At 37.3% G+C, this 24249-nt stretch overlaps 1 protein-coding gene across 1 annotated transcript; it reads right to left on the minus strand.

Annotated features, from left to right (window-relative positions):
• Positions 1-1310: 1310 nt before the first annotated feature.
• Positions 1311-16290, minus strand: LOC763726 (laccase-1-like). The gene is made up of 11 exons (XM_011679513.2): positions 16218-16290; positions 13602-13813; positions 12770-13039; positions 12090-12320; positions 11201-11355; positions 10373-10605; positions 9907-9968; positions 7352-7558; positions 6640-6784; positions 2698-2840; positions 1311-1731 (listed from the first exon to the last, which is right to left on the minus strand). The coding sequence occupies exons 2-11, from the start codon at positions 13770-13772 to the stop codon at positions 1384-1386; spliced, it is 1965 nt and encodes a 654-aa protein (XP_011677815.2). The 5' UTR covers positions 13773-13813; positions 16218-16290; the 3' UTR covers positions 1311-1383.
• Between the last annotated feature and the right edge of the window lie 7959 nt (positions 16291-24249).

The raw sequence follows: 24249 nt of genomic DNA on the forward strand, positions 1-24249 counted from the left end.
GACTCTGCTATTGTGTTATAAAGAGCTTGTCTTCTTGAGAGGATCGCCGTTTCTAAATTACAATATTTTAACATTCGTATACATTTTAAGTAAAATTATTTGTTTGATAATAATACATTATCGATAATAATGTTTTTCAGTTGACATTAATCCAAGCCTTTTCAACAATTCTTGATGATCTGCATAGAATTTTGTTGATTATATAATGTGTAATGGAGGTTAAAAACAACATAAAAATATTGATGCGTTATTCATGGAGTCTAAGAAAAACAGTATTCTTTTTAGGTGAGGAATAAACTTTATTGGAGATATAACATGGATGTATGCGACGGTTTAGGAGTATGCAGGAGGCTTAACAGGGGTGAAATGAATTATTCATTTACCCAGGTTTGAAAGAATTGTCATATTTTTACACTAGATCCATCTTACAATTACATTAGATTAAAATAATTGTCACAACAAATGAATTTTCTTATAATGACCCTTGTGGAACATCATTAATGTATGAGTATGACTACAACATGATTATCCGAATACCTTTTATACATGTACCCTAATGGTAAGAAATGTAACTATACATATAACATGAAATACGTAAACAAGTCTGCAAGTTATAACAACGACAAAAAGATAATGTGCAAAGATTATTTCAGCCTACAATTAAATAAAGCAGCATTAATAGTCTTACAAAAACAGCAGCTTTTATACTTTAACCGTCCCGAAAAAAGACAACAGTAAAGCCTCGTTCAGATATGCCCCGGCAAAACCAAACCGATTTGTTTGTTGTCGTCATGACGTAAATTACAATGCCCGATAACTTTGTCTTAGATCCTTTAAAAAAAATCCTTGATTTAGCTCATGCTGCAATGATAATTATGAACTTTAGGTCAGTCAGGAACCCCATGACTTTTAGAAGCCGATCGCCTTTCTGATTATCAAGATATTTATGATTGAAATCGAAATCAAATTTTGCGTTTGCCAAACGGTTTTCATAACACTACGGTCTATTGAGGAAAACGAGTATAGTAAAACCGGTCACTCAAAGGTCTTTACTTTTTTGAGGCACTTCTTGATCATTTTAAAGGGCGATTTTTGTTGTTGTGGCTTCAATATAACACCCTATCACAGACACTGATAACACGTAGGGCCGTAGGGCATCTCAGATTTAACATTGTTAAACGATCCCTTTAAAAGAACCCGTGGTGTTTGTGTCGTTATTTATTTATTTATTTATTTTATATATATATATATATATATATATATATATATATATATATATATATATTCTTTCTTCTTTTTTTTGGGGGGGAGGGGGGGGGGGTCTGCGGCTTTGCCCTATATCTGAACAAGCCCTAATGATCATATCAATGAGGCTTGATACGGTTAGTCTGTCTTATCACCCCATGGTGCATCATGGCCCTTCATCTCCTCATTCCTAGCCGATGATGCCGGGGAAGGTGTGCCCTGACGGCGACAAACAACCACGAAGAGTAGGATGATGACGAGGAGACCGAGAACGCCCACGACTATGGCTAAAGCAATAACAGTAGAAAGTGGGAACTGTACCATGTCTGATGGTGGTGATGGTGGTGGTGGTCGTGTAGGTCTTGGTGCTGGTGATGATGGCGATGTCGAGTTGGAAGGTTTGAAGGTACGACACGTCGGGAAGTCGTCGGGTATCGGTGGAAGATCGGACTGTGATCCCACACGGACAACGATAGCCAAACCGGTCTGCGGTGTTTAACAAAAATTGACAAACGGATAAACCAATGTATATTGAATAAAGATTATTATAGGAACGTCTTACATTTTCTATAGGGTATCAAAGTGCGACGTTATATGGGCCAAGTCGTGTGCTAAACAACGGCGTTGTGGTCACATCAGCGCAACACATTGAATTTGCCCTGCCCCAGCCCCTTGCTTGAATTATGTCGCGGTAAACTTCAAGCGCATGCTCTGTTGTTTGGAACTAGCAAATATGACATTAGCACGTTGGTACTCTATAGAAGGCACTTGAGTGCTCAAATACTCATCATTTTATTGTGATTCGCTTCAACCCATATCAATATCAATATGCAGTTTTCATGATTGTAGTCCGAATTTCTTTCATTTGAATTCATGTTCGGACTACGGAATATGCCATTATCATTTTTGCAGATTTCAATTGCAGACGCAAAAAATGATATAATAGCAGATATTTCCACTGTAGGGATTTATCTTTAAATTCCTTCGCATTTGAATTATGACGAGAAAATACGTGAAAGAATCGCACCGAGCTCTCATGATAAGCCTTAGCTTGTGTATGCTTGTAAGTAAGCAACCAGTGGATCGATGGCTTTAAAACCTCACCGAGTGACTTGGTAATGAGGATTAATGCCTTACCAGAGGGCACTACATCATATCATCTTGGTTTCTAATCCGGGACCTCTCGGTAACGAGACCACTGATCTACCACTGAGCCATTGTGCCTCCCTTTTACAATATAATGCCATACCCAGTACTCAGATTCATCTTTCATTAATGGGCCCGTTTCATAAAACTTGTTATCTATAACAAATGCTAAATTTCTATGACAAATTTGCTCTCAGCCAATCAGATGCCATGATTTCAGTAGCTTATAATAGTAGCCTGTAACTTGTTATTGATATCAAGTTTTATGAAACGTGGCCCTGTATCTACTTTTCTTGACGGACTTACATGAAGGTGGAACTCGTTGTGACAATGGAAGAACCACCAACCAGGGTTATCTGCAACGAACTGGATGACGGTGTACCCAGCATTCATTGTGATCACCGTATCTTTCTCTGGTGGATTATTGAAGTTCCTCTTGATGGTTCCATCTAGGGATGGGAAATATGCAATAATATCCAATCCTATCCAATCCGATCCGATCCAATCCAGTCCAATCCAATCCAATCCAACCCAACCCAACCCAACCGAATCCAATCCAATCCAATCCAACCCAACCCAACCCAATCCAATCCAATCCAACCCAACCCAACCCAACCCAATCCAATCCAATCCAATCCGATCCAATCCAATCCAATCCAATCCAATCCAATCTAATCCAATCTAATTCAGTCCAATCCAATCCAATCCAATCCAATCCAATCCAGTCCAATCCAATCCAATCCAATCCAATCAAGGTATTTATAAAGCGCCAATATCTAGTTGCCTAATCAAAGGCGCTGATGAGACTGAAAAACACCCAAAATGCCTGTTTATTTCTGTTTTATAATGTCAAAATACTTTTTGTGTGATAATACAACGTATATCACGGGACTTATGTATTTGCGTGCATGCAAAAAAACATGTCACTCTTTTGATTATGACTACTCTATGTGATCTCTTTTTATTTTCTTGTTTATTTGCAGGCAGCACAAACTTGCCTTTTCACAAAATACTCTTTAAGTTATTCGCGCTTGTATACAGTGTTCTTTTTCCCCGCATTCTAGTGTAGTCCCTTTTTCTTCTGAATTGCCCATGCACTACAGTAACCTTATCTTTTTTCTACTTCTTATTTTCATGTTTAAGCTACTCTTTCCTCTGATATTTTTGTACATCAAGGTTCATTGCTTGTACCCAGTATGCAACTAGCGTACAATGCCAGCAGTCAATGTGTACATTTCCACTGCACCTGTTCACTTCGCTGAAATATGTGTTTTGTTATGTACTTTTCATCTTTGACCGTGGATGTGTGTTTCCCCACACACTGTAACTTACTCTCAATTTGCATATTCCAGGGATATGAGTACAATTCATTCCTCCCAATCCATTCTATGTTGGCTCAATGTTGATTATTTAGTTACAGCCTTATTTATATGAACACGTTTTGGTTGACAGAATGCTACTCATGTCTGATAGCTATATAAAAAAAAAAAACACAAAACATGTATTTATTGTCTGTCTGCAGTTGTGCTCTGGTTAATCTATCTAACAGTAAGTTAAAAACCACTGCTTTGACTCGATTACTCTTATACAACAATATGTATTAATTATGTATAAATATTGAGCTTGTTTACTCACTTTGAACGTATTGAGAAATTTCCCTCGTGATATCGTTTGTTTAGTGGTTATGGCACTAGATGATTGTGTTTATGCTGTGTACATACAAGATACTATAATTGTTTCTATAGCGCATAGATTAAAATCTTGCGTTTATTCTTTTTTTTGGTGGTGGCCAGATAAGCCCCACAAGGCTCCGTAAACTATTTCTCATGTTTGCCTCAAGCTATCATATGTTAAGTGTTTGGGACCTGGGTGTGGTCCTTAGTGAGAGGCGTTGTTGCTCTCTCTGCATGTTTGTCTGTTTCTCTGTCTTGCTTTTTTTGTTTGTCTGTGTTGCTTGTTGTCGTTTACTGTTACTCGTACACTGTAAATGTTACAAATTCCTCCAATGGCCTTATATGTATAAAGTAGTTATTGGTTATCATGATGTATAATAAGTTGAAGATTATTTCTATGAACTGTAGAGGTCTGGGAAACTCTCATAAAAGAAAAGATGTACTAAACTATTTAAATGCAAAACATGCTAGCATTTGTTGTTTGCAAGATACCCACTTTGTGCCTGAGATAGAATCTGTTGTTAAGCAAGAATGGGATGGAACTTGTTTTTTTGCAAACAAATGCTCAAACGCTCGGGGGTGGCGATACTCTTTGACGTAAATATTCAATGCGAAGTTAAAAAAACAAATATGTGACAAAAATGGTAATTTCATTGCTTTAAGCATTTGTATGGGACAGTTGGAGTTTTCTTTAATTGCACTTTATGCCCCAAATGATGACTGTCCCATCTTTTTCCAAGAATTGGAGAATATTATATTAGATCTTAATGATCCTCTTGTAATTATGTGTGGGGATTGGAACCTACTTCAAGATTTTGATTCGGACTCTTGTAATTACGTTAGATTAAATAATAAAAATGCTCAGCGCAAAGTTTTGGAAATGAAGAACAGTTTTCATTTAATTGATCCATGGCGCTGTACCCATCCAGACATAAAACAGTTTACCTGGAGACAACCTAGTCCTTTAAAACAAGGGCGACTAGATTACTTTTTGATATCAAACCAGCTATTTTCGTTAGTATCAGATTGTAAAATTAATAATAGCTATAGATCTGATCATGCAGGGATTAGTTTGGATCTTATGTTCGGTACTGGTCTAAAGAGACACAAATATTGGAAGTTTGACAATTCTCTCTTAAAGGAAGATCAATATGTACAAACTGTAAAGTAACGTGACCAAATTGATTTGGAGTCGTTTGACTGACTGGTTAACTATTGTAACACGCTGTAGAATAAAACTGTCCTTAATACATGTTTTGTTAGGTTTCATTGAAAAAAGAAATGATGCTTTAAACTGTATAATAATTTGGACTAAACAACAATTATATTTTTCTCGAATACAAAAGTCTGTACCGTCCTTTCGGACAATAAAACAATATATCAAGAATAGTTACACAAATGAGAGGCAAGTTAGTATATTTGCTAACAAAACTGACAAATTCGATAAAAAAATGGATAAATTTTGAGAGGATTTTGATCCTTTAATAGGAGTATATTGAATTTCCCATATCATTTTCAGTCATGATGTTGCATTATTATTTAATTTTTGTTTATCCTTCCCTTATCTACATGTATGTTCTGTATATACAGTATTATGGTTGATATTCGTTATGTATATCTTATTATGAAATATTGTATGATATTCATTGGAACATGTGTTCAAATATGTTATCTTGAGATTGATTTTCAATAAATGGCCTGTTGGAGGGTCCAAAAAATGGGGGGAAAAAAATGCCTGTTCATGATTCTAACTGGGAAAGACAATACTGAAAGATGTTTAAAATCGAATGCTGTGGAATATATTTGGTTTTCAACTTCACTTGAAGCGAATTTTAAGGCATCCCATTCCCTTGTGAATCTTTTTTCTGAATTATTGTTATTCTCCTTTACAAAAAATTGTATTTACGAAATACTTTCAAATGAAGAGCTGAAGGAATCGAGGACCAATACTTTCCAACCATTGTCGCGTATTTAAACTCTGCATGTATATCATAGAAATATTAACACTGTAAATTCCCATGGTTACCCCCCCCCCCCCCCCCCATGACAATAACAAAAATCACCAAAACTATTCTAGAGCCATTACTGAAAATGTAGTACTATGGATCGCAATACTCCCAAGGCCTTTCGTTTAAATGGACATCCAAGGACCCCGTCGTAGTTTCCTATTTTAAGTTTCAAAAACTGCACCCGATTTTAACAAAGACCCACTAAAAACGAGGAGATTCACAGGAGACATAAACAAGAGGGGATTAAAGTTTTAAACTACTAGGCGAGGAAGGAAATGTTGCAACTACTGGTTAGCGAAACATCGAAGATAGATATCATCCTTCGAGTAAGAACTTCCCCTCGTACCCCCTCCAACCTCCCCCCCCCCCCCCGGGAGCTAGTAGTTCTCGCATTAACCGTACAATCGTTGGCTTTTAAACCTTCTAGTTTCAAATCCACTAGTATGTTTACACGGTCCTGTATTACAAGATACCCTCGAGGTTTACAACCATAAACTGAACTTAAAACGTATATGCTCTCGTGTGAACCTAGACTGACATTGAATCATCCCCTACTGTATACGTACTCAGATCCATTGCAATTACTTCGGTGACGTCAAGATTGTCTCCGCCGTACCCCTGAGCGAGGACGCGGAATGAGAACCCGTGGAGATGAAAGGGGTGTACAGCCGGATAAAGGTTACCCTCGTCTACTATAACGATCTCAATCGTCTGGAATGTAACGTGGGAAGAAGAAGTGAAAGAAGATTAGAAAGGTAGAAGAAGAAAAAGAAGAAAGAAGGTAAAATGGAAGAGAATAAATATCGGAAATGGGAGGAAGAGGAGAAGAGGGAAAAAGATGAAAGATTCAAAAGAAGGAACAGAAGATTACATGAGGAAAGAACACATTTAATCGTAAAAAATGGTTGAGGAAGATAAGGAAGGAGAATCCGTGAACAGACGTAGAAGAAAGAAGGGATTGAGAGGAGAGATGGAGAAGGAGAAGAAGAGAAAGACGTAGAAATAGACTCATGTTGTTGTTGTTGTTGTTGTTGATGTTGTTGTTAGTGGCTTATTACTATTATTTTCATTATATTATTTTTTATTATTACCATACATATTTTTTTGTATTGTTGTTTTCATTATCATTACTATTATTATTAATTTCATAATCATAATTATTACTATCAATATCGTTAATATAATGATTGTATTTATATCATCATTATTGTTATCAATGCTATCATTTATATTAATATTATCAATATTATCATCATTATAATGAGTATTCATATCTACCTGATGCAAATCAACCTGAAGGACTTGGGTACAGCGACAGAACTCCGTTTTGCACTTCTGATTTAGCTCCTCATCTTCGAAAAAGCAGAGATCATCGGAGTCCGTTTCGTCGTTGTACTGGGAGAGTAGTGCGTAGCTTGGATGCTTAAAGGCGCGATCATTGACCAGCGGGTTGTATTCGTCTTCCCAATAACGTAAATCAGCAAACTGTGAGGAAGTGTAGATTGCGAAAGTAATTAGGACAATGCAGTTCAAAACTTCAACATTAATATTTAACTTGAGATGAGCGAACGTATTCTTGGATGCAAGAATTGTTTTTAGACCGAGGAGTTGACAACAAAAGGTAACATGAAACCTAAATAGAGGTTGGCAAACGAGTTAAAGTTCTGTTTAAGCATGCACAATAGACAGATGACTGTGGAGCGATTGGGAATATAAGGACAAGACCGGCAAGAGGACGGATATTGAATAGTATGAAGGGTGTCGAATGATAATAATTGACGGGTGACGAAGGTACAGAAGTGAAATGTAAAGAAGGGGTGGACGAGAAGGGTGAAGAAAGAGTGGAGAAGAAGATTGGAGGAGGTGTATAACAAAATGGTAACGAAGTAGTAGAAGGAAAGGGTGACGAAGGAGTAGAAGAGAAGGGTGACGAAGGAGTAGACAAGAAGGATGACGAAGGAGTAATCAAGAAGGATGACGAAGTAGTAGAAGGGAAGGGTGACGAAGGGGTAGAAGAGAAGGGTGACGAAGGAGTAGAAGGGAAGGGTGACGAAGGAGTAGAAGAGAAGGGTGACGAAGGAGTAGAAGGGAAGGGTGACGAAGGAGTAGAAGAGAAGGGTGACGAAGGAGTAGAAGGGAAGGGTGACGAAGATACAGAAGTGAAATGTAAAGAAGGGGTGGACGAGAAGGGTGAAGAAAGAGTGGAGGAGAAGAGTGGAGGAGGTGTATAACAAAAGGGTGACGAAGTAGTAGAAGGGAAGGGTGACGAAGGAGTATACAAGAAGGATGACGAAGTAGTAGAAGGGTAGGGTGACGAAGGAGTAGAAGAAAAGGGTGACGAAGGAGTAGAAGGGAAGGGTGACGAAGGAGTAGAAGAGAAGGGTGACGAAGGAGTAAAAGGGAAGGGTGACGAAGGAGTAGAAGAGAAGGGTGACGAAGGAGTAGAAGGGAAGGGTGACGGAGGAGTAGGCGAGAAGGGTGACGAAGGAGAAGAAGGGAAGGGTGACGAAGGAGTAGAAAGGAAGGGTTACGAAGGAGTAGAAGGGAAGGGTGACGAAGGAGAAAAATTGAAGGGTGACGAAGGAGTAGAAGGGAAGGGTGACGAAGGAGAAGAAGGGAAGGGTGACGAAGGAGTAGAAGGTAAGGGTGACGAAGGAGTAGAAGGGAAGGGTGACGAAGAAGTAGAAGGGAAGAGTGACGAAGGAGTAGAAGAGAAGGGTGACGAAGGAGTAGAAGGGAAGGGTGACGAAGGAGTAGAAGGGAAGGGTGACGAAGGAGTAGAAGAGAAGAGTGACGAAGGAGTAGAAGGGAAGCGTGACGAAGGAGTAGAAGGGAAGGGTGACGAAGGAGTAGAAGAGAAGGTTGACGAAAGAGTAGAAGGGAAGGGTGACGAAGGAGTAGAAGGGAAGGGTGACGAAGGAGTAGAATGAGAGGGTGACGAATGGGTAATAGGAGGGTGACGAAAGGGGTTGAAGAGAAGGGTGACGAATGAGTAGAATATGAGGGTGACGAATGAGAAGAAGAGAAGGGTGACGAATGAGTAGAATAGGAGGGCGACGAAAGGGGTAGAAGAGAAGGGTGACGAATGAGTACAATAGGAGGGTGACGAAGGATTAAAAGAGAAAGATGACTAATAAGTAGACTAGAAGGGTGACAAATGAGCAATAGAGAATGACGAAGGAGTAGAAGAGAAGGATGACGAATGAGTAGAATAGCAGAGTGACGAAGTAGTAAAAGAAAAGGGTGACGAATGAGTAGAAGAGAAATGTGAAGAAGTAATAGAATGAGAAGGAGATGAAGGAGTACAATAGAAGGGTGACGAAACAGTTGAAGAAAATGGTGACAAAGGAATAGAAGGTAGGGGTGACGAAGGAGGAGAAATGAACGATAAAAACAGAAGACTACCTCGAAAAACAAAGCAATGATAGAGGTTAACGTTGACAAAGATTCTAAAGTAAATACAAAATGATGAAACGTTAATTCCGATGTTGACGAAGGTAGAGCAAATGAATACAAAGGAGTACAAAGTGTCGGCAGAACAATGATTCAGATTGACGCCAAATATTACCTGACAATACAGTTAAAATTAACTTAATAGGCGATTCAGAACAAGGGGAGAACGATGAAAGAGTTAATTGTTGGCCAGTGGTTTCAAATGTGATGTAAAAGGAAACAACACTTTTAGTGATCAACAATTGAAGACCGCGTGAGACTTAAATGAAAAGAAGATGAAAGAGGAAATGACGACGAAGAAGCAAACATAGAGTTTAATGAAGAAAATGTCCACATTCTATCATTAGCAAGATTCTTTACTCTCATAGGTCACGCCTTACCTGATTGAAATCTGTAGTCATGTAGAAAGTACGCTTGTTTTCCTGCGGTAACGTTGCATTTTCTGCAAGTAAACATTATAAAGTAGCGTTGGACTTTACATTAGATTGCTATTAATTTTTTGGAAGCATCAACTAGGAATACCCAACTACAATTTGTAAAGGGCTTAAAGAACAATGGGTATACATTGTGTATAAATGAAAGATATTATACACAGGTACAATGCCTATATGTTCCATATTTATTTTGTTTTACACGTTTGCTTTATATACACATCTTTGCATCGAAAGACACCGAGTTTATATGAAAGGTTTATTTCTGTTTGATCAATGTTTCCTTCTAACCTACATTGCAATAACTCAGCAATGGAAGTAGCTCATTCCCGAAACGCATACCCATCTTAATGCCTGCTTGTTTAGCTTTAAATTAAAGACGGGTTAATTTTCCTCGATATACGGGCCCTTTTACCTATGGCAACCAATTCATTAACTGTGATGACGTCAGCTGAAGCAGGTGTATTCCATGCTTGGTATATGACCCCGTCTCGCACTCCAGATGGGCTCATGGTGGGGTTCGACTCGGGGGCACCGCTGTACCTAATGATTGCTAGACCCTGGTTTAGGGGTCTTCCTCGAGATTCACTAATCTTCATCCAATAGTTCCCTCCATCGGTTTGAGAGGCGTTGAGGACCACATCATATCTTTTTGGAAAGGGATACAACATGGTGTATATTGAAAAGATGGTCTACTATGACACAGAGGAGTCGCTAAAAGTGGTGTGCAACATCCCATTATTCTAGTTTTTATGTCAGCATGTCGGTAAATATTATTCGATACATCGTCCCTCCATAAATATATATCGATAATAATAATGATAATATTAATAATAAATAAATACATGAATAAATAATAAAATAAAAAAACCATAATGATAATACAGGCTAACTGTGTTAGTAACATCAATGCCTGCATGTCATTGTGATTCCAATAAAACAATACTAAGATATAAAAATCTATTATAGAAATATAGTATCTGCACTTTCCAGAGTTTAAGGAAAATCCTTTTTACAAAAACAATTACAAGGTGTTCGTAAAGATTAAAGATCACTACGAAAAAAGCTATGAATCTTTACACGTCGTTTCCCCTTTCCTATTTACAAAAAAATTGTATCCATCTCCTCCTTTGTTTTCAAAACAAAATTTCGTTTAGACCCGTGGTCTGATAGCTGAGGATTTAGAGAGTATAATTATATGGTTGTCTGCTACTTTGTACTTTGCTGTTACTATATACTTTACCTCTCTCCACCATATATGACAAGGGTATCCACTTCCACAGGTTGTACATATGCTCCATCGCTGGCTATGATGGTAAGGGTGTGGTTATCCACAGACACCCTGAAGGCTTCACCACCGGTTGCAGTGCTTATCAACCGGAAACGGTAACGCTTGCCCTGAATGAAAGCAAAAGAAACAAGATCAGGGGGAGTTTCACAAAGCATTCTTTCAGTGACAAATGCCCTAAATCAGTGACAAATCTGCTTACAACCAATCAGAAGCAAGGATTTCAGTAGCTTATAACAAAAACTGGCATTTGTCATTGATGACAAGTTTTAATCTCAAGATCGTTGTGAAGGTCATTCTTGAAAATTAATCATTTCTCGAGCCAATTTTCGAGGCCAATCTTATTTTCCAAATGTCAAACTTCATGTCGAAGTCAAGATCATTGTCAATGCGTATCAAAGAGAGCTGGAAACCTGGAGAACATTCTGGATTAAAGCAATGGCCTTGACCGAAGGATGACGAAGGAGTAGAAGTGGAGTTAGTGTATAAGTAACGCTGAATTTGTGAAGACGTTTTTAGACAGCAAGCGCCATTAGGGCGGAGCGTGGAATACTGTTGCTGTATCAAGAATACATCATAATCATCTTCGTCACCATTTCATCATTTGCTCACAGCCAAGCAAATGCAGCAATTTCAATAGCTTAATTTGTTATCAATAAGAAATTAAACAGTGCCCTGATATATATATATATATATATATATATATATATATATATATATATCTTGTAATGTACGGTAAAAGAAAGATTCGATGATGTTCATTAATGAGATTAATTTCGTAAGTAGAGTCTAGTGAAAAGAGGGACCTACTGGATAAATAGGAAAAAATCGATTGACTACTTACTTCTTCTACTTCGAAGACTTCTCTAGGAGTGGCGTGCGAAGTACCATTATTCTCATCAGTGAATCCACCAAGCTGTGCCTTGCCATTGACTAGGATAGACCGAGGGTCGTCATTTACATCTACGTGGTGTTCCAGTACGAACACCTCAATGGCGGTTTCGTGCATCCAGTCGCTGATCATTGCTGTGTGTTCGTGTAGATCATAGTCGTAGAGGGCGCTGTGCGGGTTGTCCTAAAGGGATTAACAACATCATTAATACTTGATTCACGGATACAATCTGAAAAAGATTTCAAATCTAGATACTAACTTCCCGACTCACCTGCTAAGCATGTGAAATAAATCGTACCAGGGACAAAGTCAGACTTACGCATGGGATACGACAAGATTTGCTTCAAGATTTTTTGAAAATAATGTTTTAATAGGAATTAATAGACGAATATTTTAAAGGTATTCCACCAGGATTGGAACCCCTGCAATGGGCGTGACTCTATTAATTTGTTTGATTATTATCATCATTATCATCATTATTGTATTTGTATCATCATCATCATCATTATCATCATCATCATTACCATCATCATCATCATCATTGTCATCATCACCATCATCATCACCATCATCATCATCATCATCATCATTATCATCATCATCATCATCATCATCACCATCATTATGCTTACCTCTTCGGGCTCCCTGACGATGAACGGACCGAATAGGCCATCACTCCTCTGGAACCCTGCATGAGCGTGCCACCAGTGGGTACCTGCTCGATCGGCCAGGAAATTATAAGTGAAGGACGCGGATGCTTGGATAGGACACTGAGTGATAAGATTGGCCCCGTCCATGTATGGTGTACCCCGCTGGAGAAGTCCGTGCCAGTGGATCGTGACCCCTTCGGCGTCATCGAGTTCATTGTTGACTTCGACTATGATACGATCTCCTTTGCAAACCTAGAAAATATTATACAGTCAAGCTGCGTTCACATAATACGCCGCGGTTTACCACATCACATTAGACAATTTCAGATTTTCTAGTCAAATTAGTAAAAGTATGTGGAACACAAATTCCAGCAACAATTGCTCCGCAGTCAGGTCCCTTGCTATGCCTAAGTCTAACCGTAAACCTAACCTAAAAGCCAATCCCAACTCGAAACCAAACCCAATATTTTTGACGAAATAAAGCCCGTTGCACAAAACTTACCATTGGTGGTAACTTTGCCATCACCGGTAACTACCGTGGAAACCTTGATTTTGATTGGCTGTTGAGCCCTGTTACCATGGTAGTTGCCATTGATGGCAAAGTTACCATCTTAGGTAAGTTTTATGCAACGGTCCTGTTTTATAAAACTATTTAACAAATGCTAAATTTCTATGACAAATTTGCTCTCAGCAAATCAGATGCCATGATATCAGTAGCTTATAACAGTAGCTTGTAACTTGTTATTGCTATCAAATTTTATGAAACAGGGTCCAGATCAATGAGTGACAGCTTGACCCCTCCAAACTAGCTTACCTCAATCGTAGGGCCAGGCAACTGTCGATTGACCACAGCTATAGGACGACGGAAACCGTCCATCGCAACGCATCGTTCACGTCCGCAGTCGGTCAGGTTGCAAGGGCAGTCGTAACACGCCCTCGACATCGTTGAATACCATTCGACGTTGAAGGTGTATCGACACGTCATCGGTCCCGACGAGTCACATTCTCGAAAACACTCGTGAGTTTCTGTTGGTGCAAAACCGGCCACGAGAAAAAAGATCGAATGAAATACAGACATTCTGGTCACTGAGATGAGTATTAAAAATTTGTTGAAAAATTCATCTTTCGAAATATTTACATTGTATATATTTCTTATTTACCATCCTTTTCACAGTTAAAGAGCTTAATTGTGCCATTTGTAGGCCTATCAAAGTTAGAACTTATTCCAAGAGGTTTAAATAATGGTTGGTGTTATTTTTCATTCTGATACGATGTTCGGTAGTAAACCTTTTATTACTATTCAAGAGAAGTGTAAGCATTTCTTTGTGCAATTATAAAGGACTTAAAATATGATTTGGGACGTCTAAACTTGTTTATAGAAACTCCTATACTCGCCGAAGCTTTCGTTGTTTTAACATAGACTTAACTATTGACCGCACTTCACTTAACTATTGACCGCAAATCTGCATTCTGTACCTAAATTCCTTCTTTTACAGTTCAGGAAAAAAAAGTATACGAACACAAAATATTCTTTTTTGAGATATTGGAGAACTAAGAAGACGAAACACCAAAAGACTTTAAAAGAAACCTCACCCCAAAGAAAAAGTGTAGGTATTTTCACAAGCTAAGATGCATTCCTTGATCCTGCCCTTTGTACAAGAGATACATAAATAAAGATATTCTTGGCATGATGTGATGCATTTTAGCATGACATGGGCGCAACCATTTTCTTGAAAATGTGACGTACCATTTGGAGTTGTACATGTTTTATGTACCAAGCTATAGTTCGAAAGACTTTCTAAATAAATAACAAAAACCTTTACTTTTCATTGAGGAAAAATCATATCTGAGAAGATAAAGAGATTATATTTGGTGAAAAATATATAACTGGGAAACAATGAATTGTAACTAATTCATTTAAAAATACAAAAATATAGCAGCAGACAAATCTATTTCGTTTATAACAAAACTTTTACCCCAGAAGAGCACCAACCTATTTAGGCAATTGGTGTTCTGGCAATTGTAGTACTATACACAGGATAATAGCAGGTAAGTGAAATGCTTCATCACCACACACACCTGGGAAGGAAGCATCCATAAATATAAATACATTTACTTAATAAACGACTTCACATAGTACGTCACGTTATAAAGGCCCTAATTGCACAAATCCATCCTTCATTCTTGAGTTATGAAACACACAACAACAAAAAATCAGAATTATGCTAGGGGTATGAATAATTTCGTTGTTAACTGTGGTCTTAAAGGTTCTGTGTCCCTTTTGCAGCCAACCTCAAATTCTATAGAACTTTGCAGGAATTATGAATATGTCATGTATGTCCTATCTGTGAAATTTAAATGTTAGCAGTGTCCTAATATTCAAATTATGCAAGGAAACCTGTTTACTTGCTAGACTTCACCGTCAGACACTATTGAGTGACTGACTGGCTTTTTCTTCTTTGATAATAACATACATAAAATGAGCTGTAAAGGGTACATGAGCATTTGTCTACATCAATAACCCACTTCTTGTGATGGCCAAAATTAAACTGATTGAATCTTTGCGCAGCATAAAACGTATGACCATTCAGTACAATGGTCTGAAAATCAAGACTTATTACTTATTGGCTCTATAGCTCCTAAGTCGATTTGACAACTAATAGTCGTTATTTTCCCACCTGAAGACATTTTCAAGCCCCACCTTTTCTAGGGAAGTTCTAAATTAGTATTATCTTTCAAATGCCGTTGAAATTTAACCTTTTCATTTTTTGGGCCTACAAATGAGACATAGTACCTTTAATGTAGAGAAAAACGCATTGATGCATTAGTGCATGTCCGTGATCTGTTATGCGTGGGACTGTGTTGGGTTTGAGGGTGCGGGTGTATTTGAGAGAGAGAGAGAGACAGACAGACAGAGACACATATACAGAGACACAGACAGACGGAGAGACAGAAAAAGAGAAAGAAAGAATGTGAGATAGGGAGGGTGGGATTGAAATGAGATAGATACTGACGTGTAGCAATGAGAGTGTCTTTATTTAGAAGGAGGGAATAAGAGAGAATAATGAGGTGAAAGAGATAAAGAGAGGGATAGAGAGCGACAGAAATATTAAGAGAAGGTAAAGGACGAGAGAAGAAAGAAACGAGAGAGAGGGAGAGAGAGAAAGAGAGAGAGAGAGAGAGAGAGAGAGAAGAGAGATTGAAGATATGTAGACAGATACTGAGTCGAAATACGAAAAGGGTACATACATTAATGTTTCTTTTTTGAGAGAGTGAGGGAGAGAGAGAAGGGCACAAAAGGAGAGAATGATAGAGAGGGGAAGAGAAAGAATAAGAGAGGCAGACAATAAGAAAGAAAGAGAGATAGATATAGGGGAAGATACAAAGAAAGAGAGAGAGGGTGCTCTGAGTGGGGTGGATAGTAACGTACCTCTGACAGGTGAACCCAATGTCAATTGATCGAACGTTCCTTCTCCCGAATCCAAAGTTGCATTTCTGATACACTGATCTGAAAAAGACAAGAATTAAGATAAGACAAGTTTAAAATTAGAATTTCGCTTACAACGATTTGTAGAATGCCTCATATCCTTTTGAAATATAGTTATTTTCAGCAAAAATTTATATTTCAAATGTATAATTTTGGCTGACTTCATACATCTTGGTTGACAGATAATTTCTTTTGTTTAGAAGTCCACCAGAGCAAAGATTAAGTTGATTTCATTCGCTATCCTCGGAATTCATACCCATTACATTGTGTTAAACTTTAAAGTGATGATTAAAACAAATGCTTCTCATTATTCTTCTCATATTTATTTTTCTTTTTTCTGCGGGTGAGGAAGGGGGTGATATCTTTCCCTTCAAATTGTCCTCATTTGGTCGGTCCCTAAACTATGAACTATAAATGACACTGACTTTCAATATGATCATCATCGTGGTTAGTATTTTGTGCTGATTCACAGAACATTTTTTTTCCAAACCAGATACAGGCAGACATTAGTAAAAGAAAGAAGAAAAAAAAATCAGTTTCAAATCGCATTCATGCTATTGTTAGGAGAAACACAAACGTTATCCGTGATTGCACATCAATGATAGGGATGAGCAATTATTTGGGATTGTTCAAGGGGTATGGTTTTGTTCAAGGATTCTAAGCTCGTTGAACAAACGTTCGGCTTCTTTTCAGTGTCATCGCCAAAAAATCTGTAAACACATTTTAATTTAACCCATTGCAGTTCAAGGTTATTTAATTGTCTAACTGAATCAGCTTTTCATCCTCAAAATGGCAATAATTGGTTTTTATTAAAACTCTTTCAGAAATGTAACTTTATTGTGCGTTACCGATTTACAGACTTAAATGATTATTATCCGTTAAATTGCTCTTATTTATGTTTACTGCAAGAGAAACCGTACTCATATTTATGTTAGCAACAGTCGTAATAATTAACACTCTTTCATAGTTTGAAAAATAATTTTCATATGAAATTTAGTTTTAAAAAGTGTAAATGAAAATGTAAAAAGATCAACAAGAATTGTCGATTTGCATACGAAAATTGTTGTTATAAAATTGACTCTGCGTTGCCAGACTTCAATAATTATTTTCCATTAAACCGCCCTCATTCATGACGGAAAAATATACTGCAATATAAATGTACTCATATTTTCCAGGGATTTCTGCACTTTCCGCTTCTGTACAATATGTTATTCAGTGCATTCTGGATCAAAAGAAAAAATCTAAATGTTACTGAAAGGTGGCCCGAAACTTGTAATCATTATAACGCATCTGAACTTTAATCCCACAATTTAGATAAAAGTCTATCTTGGACTTTTAATTAAATTTGATTTAATTTCTTTACTATATAAAAATAAATGGGGCAATTTCCCCTTTTTTAAACATTAACTTCAACTCTTAATGTTGTAAAACGTTCTTACTTCTACCAATAAAAGAGAATTATTTACTTTTCGTGGTAGTTATCTTATACTATACAGTCAACATGTCCATGCATGTTGATTCCACCCAAGGGAAATGGAGAAATTGACCACTGTAGACATGTGGTCCTTTTACACAGGTTCTAAAACATAGATTTCCTCTCCTACATAGCCACTATAGACAGGTGACCATCGCAGCGAGGTGGTCACTAAGACATGTTTGAGTTGACGTATATTCTTCCAACGAATTGGAACAGGTTTCTTGAAACTGTTATCGGCGTTTGACGATTTACTCGAGTCAAGAAATTATAATTTAAAATAGACTCATCTTGATTCAGTTGTCAAAACCCTGACATCCATCACAAACTTGATTCTGATGCACTGTGTTGGATAAAGTGAATTTTTAAATTCAGTTCAGGGACATAATCCGTCATTGTGAAGAAACGTGGTATATATATGTTTTACCAATGTGCTTTGTAGTTTCATTCATCTGGTTTGAAACGTGTTTTTATAATAATTATATCAACACAATGTTTTTTATATGCACTTATTGCGAAAGAAAATCCGCTAAAATAATGTTAAAATTGTGACCACATTTATATTGGTAAATTTTATTTTATCTTTATTTTTGTAAATGTGTTGCCAACGCTGATGTTTCCCTTTAACAACTCCCAAGCATTAATTAGTCTAAACATGGCACGTGATATCGGGGCTTGAAATCTGTGTCTCATTGTATTTTTCCTCGGTGATACCCTATTACCAGAACAATACACCCATTTAAATGTGGGGATTATGGTTACATGATTGTGATTCAATATTTAATTACGACTTTTTCATGTTGCATGATACCATTTTCATTCTCAGTCACCCCTTTTATTCCTCTTTGTCTCACTGTCTCCCTCCCTCTCTCTGTCTCTCTCTCTCTCTCTCTTTCTGCATGTCTCTCTCTCTCTCTCTCTCTCTCTTTCTCTCTCTCTCTCTCTCTCGGTCTCTCTCTCTCTCTATATATATATCTCTCTTTCTTTTTGCAGTCTCTCTCTCCCTCTCTTTATCTCTATATCTATATTTCTCTATATGTGGTTAAATTCTCTCTCTCTCTCTCTCTCTCTCTATTCGTTGATGAAACGTATTTGTTGGTATTGGAGCGCCATGAGCACCACGACTTGACGGACATACAGGAGACCATCAATTTCTTTATGTACACTCTAAAAAAAAGATACCCAATATTGGGTAAAATTTTACACTTTACGAGGGTAAAAAGGGAACATGCATGTTTGTTGGGTAAAATTTGACACAGGGGTCGTTGGGTAAAAATTTACCCAGCAAATGTTTAATGTTTTACCCAACTAATGTGCAATATATTTGACCCCCGGCCCCCCCACTCAGAGGTCGGAATGACCGCATGCGTGTTGCCAAAATGTCCGGTAAAGGGGTACTTTTCGTGCGACAAAGTCCGGCCCGAGATTTGTAAAAAAAGGGGTGTATTTGACTTTTCACCCGGAGATTTCTTTAAAAAGGGGGTGTTTTTCTTTTTCTCTCTCATCTCTTTGGACTCCTGAGAAATTATTCCGAATTTAGGGGGGTACATTGAGAAATTTTCCGAATTTAGGGGGGTACATTGAGAAATTTTCCTAATTTAGGGGGGTCTCCAAGGCAGGAAAAGCCCGCGAAAAGCCCGCGAAAGGGGGGTTCGGAAATGTTGGCAGTCCTCAGATAGGGGGTGCTTTCAAAAAGAGGGTACGAGCATATGCGTACCCTAAATAACACTGAGTGGGGGGGCCGGGATTTGACCCAATGTAAAAGGTAAAATGTTACCCAACGACAACCATGTTCCCTTTTTGACACAACATTGGGTATTTTTTACCCAAATCATCCTGGGTACTCGTTTACTTTGTTCTTGTGTATTTTTTTACCCACAATTTAGGTAAAATTTTAACCCAACCTTATTGTATGATTTTTTATTTCTAAAAAGAAAATTTGTTCGAGGAGTTGGCTGGAAAAGTACATGCTATATGTAATGTAGTGTATAAGTAGCAGACCTCTCTCTCTTTATCTTGGCTCGACAGTCTTTCGCTTGGCGTGCTAGCAGTAGGTGACTGCATCGCGGATGACATTCTCCATACGAATAATGTGTTTACACTCATTCATGCAAATAAATGCTGCGGAAAGACAAGAGTGCATGATCGTAGTCTATTTCGAACAAAGTCGTCCATCCTCTGTCGATTTTGAACACGATTAATTCGATGAACAGCTGAATCGGAACGACCGACCACGCTAGCGCTTCAATCATAGTTTTTAACATCAGTTGTGTCATAATACCAACGTTTAGGTGTCAAAACTTGTGTTTACCCAACGCGGGGTTCCAATATTAATCTGCATCGCTACTTTCTTACCCCGGAAATGCGCACAGTCGAATTTTGATATGACACTATGGCAAGTGTAATGACATTTCGAAGGGACTTGGTGTTTGGCACAAGGGTGGGTAATACTTTACCCAACTTTTTTAAACAGCAATTTTGCACAGCAAAATTTTGCAATCTATTTTTATATCCTCATCTTTCTCTCTCTCTCTCTCTCTCGCTCTCTCTATCTCTCTCTCTCTCTCTCTCTGTCTCCTCCATCTAGAGTCGATCTCTACCTCGACCTTAAACTTAAAAAAACAATCTGAATATAAGTAAAGAAGATTTTGGTTTTAATTGTAAATATTCACAAGGCATAAGCGTTGCTTATCTTATAGCCCTGATTCTATTTAGAATACGTTTATACTATTCTTAATACAAAAGTTATTATGTTCACATTCAGAACTGAAGAAATTAAAGAAAATGAAATAATATAAAAATAACAGGAGCCAACGAATTTGTCCAGGGAGCGGTGTCTTTGCTGGTCATGCCAGGTATTAAACCCAGGCTTTCTGTTTTAGGAGGACATGACCCTATAACCACTGGGGCGCCGATACAGGCTAGTGCTTTTTGGCATAACGAGACTCTCGCGATCAGACAATGTTTATGATGGTTACAATATTTGCGGTAATACCCAGTCACACCTGAAAAGTCTGCCACCAAACTGACAATCAGTTGACATATTATCATTTGATAATATGTTCATATTATATTTATTCTTGGGAACCTATAAAAACGAGCTTTGCTTTCCAGTAGGTTCCTGTTTCATTTCATAATTTTGATCTTACTTTGTCAACTATGTTCTTTCTTGTGCACACAATTGTTATATGAAATGAAATAAAATCAATCAATCAATCATTAACAACATTTTTTAAATATCATTAATATCACCGTCACACCACCAAATCGACTCCACGCCGACTTCAGACCGACAGATTTTGGCCATTAACGGTAATGTCATTTGTTTTTGTATGGTCTGTAGTCGGCTCATTTGTGTGACAGAGGTATATTTGTAAATAATCAGCCGGTTCGAAGTCACTTTGGAGTCTTTTTGGAATCATTTTGTATTTGGTTTAAAGTCTTTTATTTGTGATGTGACTGAGGCATTTCATTCAATTATTGTCAGGGACAGAGGAGCATCAGAATGACAAACCACTTGCAGCGTATCTACCCATGCGAATAGAACGAATAACATTTATTGGAATTTATTCAATAGTCGGTTGAAACTTGTGAATAATATGTTCGTGATAGCATAACCATACTTGGCAAACAGTTCTCTTGCCACATAGAAAAACAAGTTGAACAAATGTGATTGTTTGGGAAGTTTTTCCTAAAAACTGCCGCCGACGACACTATTCAAAGTTGAAAATGGGAATGGGGAAAAAAGCAATGATCATGAACATGCGCGGTTTACGTGACATCCTGCGATTATTTTTAGAAGTGGCTTGGTAGTTGACTGGTAATGAATCGGTAACATTTGAATTGAATTGAATTTATGTCCACATTTGCATGGAAACAATTCAAATCAAATCTTTATTCAACCAATATTAAACAATTTGCAATGGCAATATACAATATAATGTTTAGGATCCCTTAGAAGCAGAAAACTGTAATCGGGGCCCTGTAACTAACAATAACTACATTTGCCACACTCCACCCAGGTGAAGTAAATGGGTACCTGGTAGGAATTTATTCCTTGAAACGCAGCGCGCGTAACAGCTGCACTGCTAAAGCCAGGGTAATTATGCTGCATTATTGTAGAGCGCTTAGAGACTTCTGACAAAGTAAGTGTTAGGCGCTATATAAGCACTGTAATTATTATTATTATTATTATTATAATTATTAACTAGATAATGAACATAAATAAATAATACAAATTAAAAGACTTGCATAACACAAGCACGCACACGCGCAGACACACATTCATAAACTTACACAGGAAGAATAGAAAGGAGCAAAAATGAGAAAGAAAGAAATAAAATAGAAGAAAGATGGGAAAGAGAAGTATCTATTCAACAATGGATATCATTCTTTGAAAAATACCTTGTTTAGGTACATTGATTTAAATCTGTCAATTCTAGAACTGGATTTTAGGTCATGATTCAATGAATTCCTTTTTCCGTACCCCCAACAAATGATATATAATTATCCAGAGAAGTCGAACGACCACGTGGGTTATGAAAGTTTTGACTTTGACGAATGGGGTAATTGTGAATAGAAGAATTTGTTTGGAACATATAATAAAAACAGATATATACAAAAGTAAAAGTATAAATAGTAAACAAACATGAAATACATGTAAATTAATAAGAAAAAAACAACAACAATATCGATATTAATAAAAGGCAAGGATTTTATTGCATTCACTATCTATTAGAATAATTCGCATTAACATTGTTGAAGGTTGTTGAAAACAACTGCGTAATTTGTCTAAGAAATATTATCTATTATATTCCTTCTACTGTATTAACCCTCTTACATGCACAAATCTTAAAGGCCCACTGCACTACTTGTAGCTACTTGCGCCCTCTATATAACAAACAATGCCTAATCGGTGACCATTGGTCCCCCATGATCCTCTTTTTCTTATGTTAACTGAGAGCTGAGTTGATGAGATAGCCACCTGTCCAGTGACCTTGCAGGGCGCTCTAATCCCTCCTGTAAACTATGGCAGATAAGCTTTAAAAACTCTCGTACCACAAAGATATTTATGGCTTTCTTTTTAAGGCGTCAATAGTCAACCCCTCTAACAGTAAATGCTCCCAAACAATTTTTGAATTTTCCCAACCGTTTTTTACATGAAAATAAGACAAAAGACAGGCTTTTCAAAAATCTGTCAACACTAACATTTGGAATGGTATTTCGTATGCTTTGTGATGATTTACATTCACCTAAAATGTAATTAAATTATAATTATATATAGTTGGGGGAATTAAGGTATCGATCTGATCAGTTCCCCCCCCCCCCCCCCCCATTTTTTATCCCGAAGAATGAGTCTGTTTTCACTGAAAATTTCAGATTATCTTACATTGTATATCTAGCATTTAAGTTACTACCTTAGCACCATTTTCTCTCATCTGCACAATGTTACCGAGTCCCTTTAAAGTGACTCGGTAACATTGCAATGCCTCAGATTCTGAAACAAAATCTTGAATTTAGCTCATGTTGCAAGCATAATCATAATTCTTTAGGTCAGTCAGGAATTCCATGATTTTTACAAGCCGATCGCCTGTCTGATTATCAAGATATTTATGATTGTAAATCGAAATCAAATTTTGCGTTTTACTAACGGTTTTATTTACACTACAGTCTATTGGGGGAACCGAATATGGTAAAAACCGGTCACTCAAAGTTTTTACTTTTTTTAGGCATTACATGATCACTTTGAAGCGCAATTTTTGTATTTTTAGGGCTTCAATATTACAACATATCACAAACACTGATAACACGTATGGCCGGGCATATCAGATTTAACATTGTTAAACGATGCCTTTAGAGAGAAATCTTGACAGCAAACTCCTTTAACAGAAAATCAAAATAATCAGAGAAGTGGACTCGTGAAAGTTTGAAGGAAATCGGGAAAAAAATGAAAAATTTATTAATTCCATCAGCATTACATGTTTTCATATAATAGCCCATTGAAACCCTTCTTTTCATGGTAATGCTTGGGGATTTCTGACATATATAAAAACATGCAATGCTATTGTGAACAGGTGGTCAGTTGATGGGAAAGGACATACCAATGTCTTTTGTTCATCTAGCTGACTGATAAATGATGATGATGTCACAACAGTCATTTTGCTTTTGGAGGGGTTCTCTTAGGGGTGGAGCTTAGCAGGTAAAACAAAATAAAATAAAAAATAATATAAATTATATGAAATAAATGTACATCAAAAAGTCAAAAGATGTGTAATGTATACATTATTAGTTTTATTACAGATCAACAAAAGTCAACATGAATATGTAATTTAGTGACCCTTTAAGGAATGGGCTCTTGTAATTGGCTAAATCTGTGATGTATCCGTGATGTAAGGCATTACCTTTTTGTACACGACAAGCTGGGGAGTTTTCTGCGACTACGTCAAAATGTACTGACCGTACTCTCAATATGAGTTTCGCATAGACCTAGTTATCTCATAT

Source organism: Strongylocentrotus purpuratus, unplaced genomic scaffold (assembly GCF_000002235.5).
Source record: "Strongylocentrotus purpuratus isolate Spur 01 unplaced genomic scaffold, Spur_5.0 spur5_scaffold_1, whole genome shotgun sequence".
Lineage (NCBI taxonomy): Eukaryota > Metazoa > Echinodermata > Echinoidea > Camarodonta > Strongylocentrotidae > Strongylocentrotus > Strongylocentrotus purpuratus.

Coding starts and splice junctions, on each gene's coding strand:
- LOC763726 (XM_011679513.2), bottom strand. CDS start 13,772: ATGACGTGTCGATACACCTTCAACGTCGAATGGTATTCAACGATGTCG. Junction 6,785..7,351: donor TTCAGGTTGATTTGCATCAG/GTAGATATGAAT, acceptor GTTACATTCCAG/ACGATTGAGATCGTTATAGT. Junction 2,841..6,639: donor AGTAATTGCAATGGATCTGA/GTACGTATACAG, acceptor TCCCATCCCTAG/ATGGAACCATCAAGAGGAAC.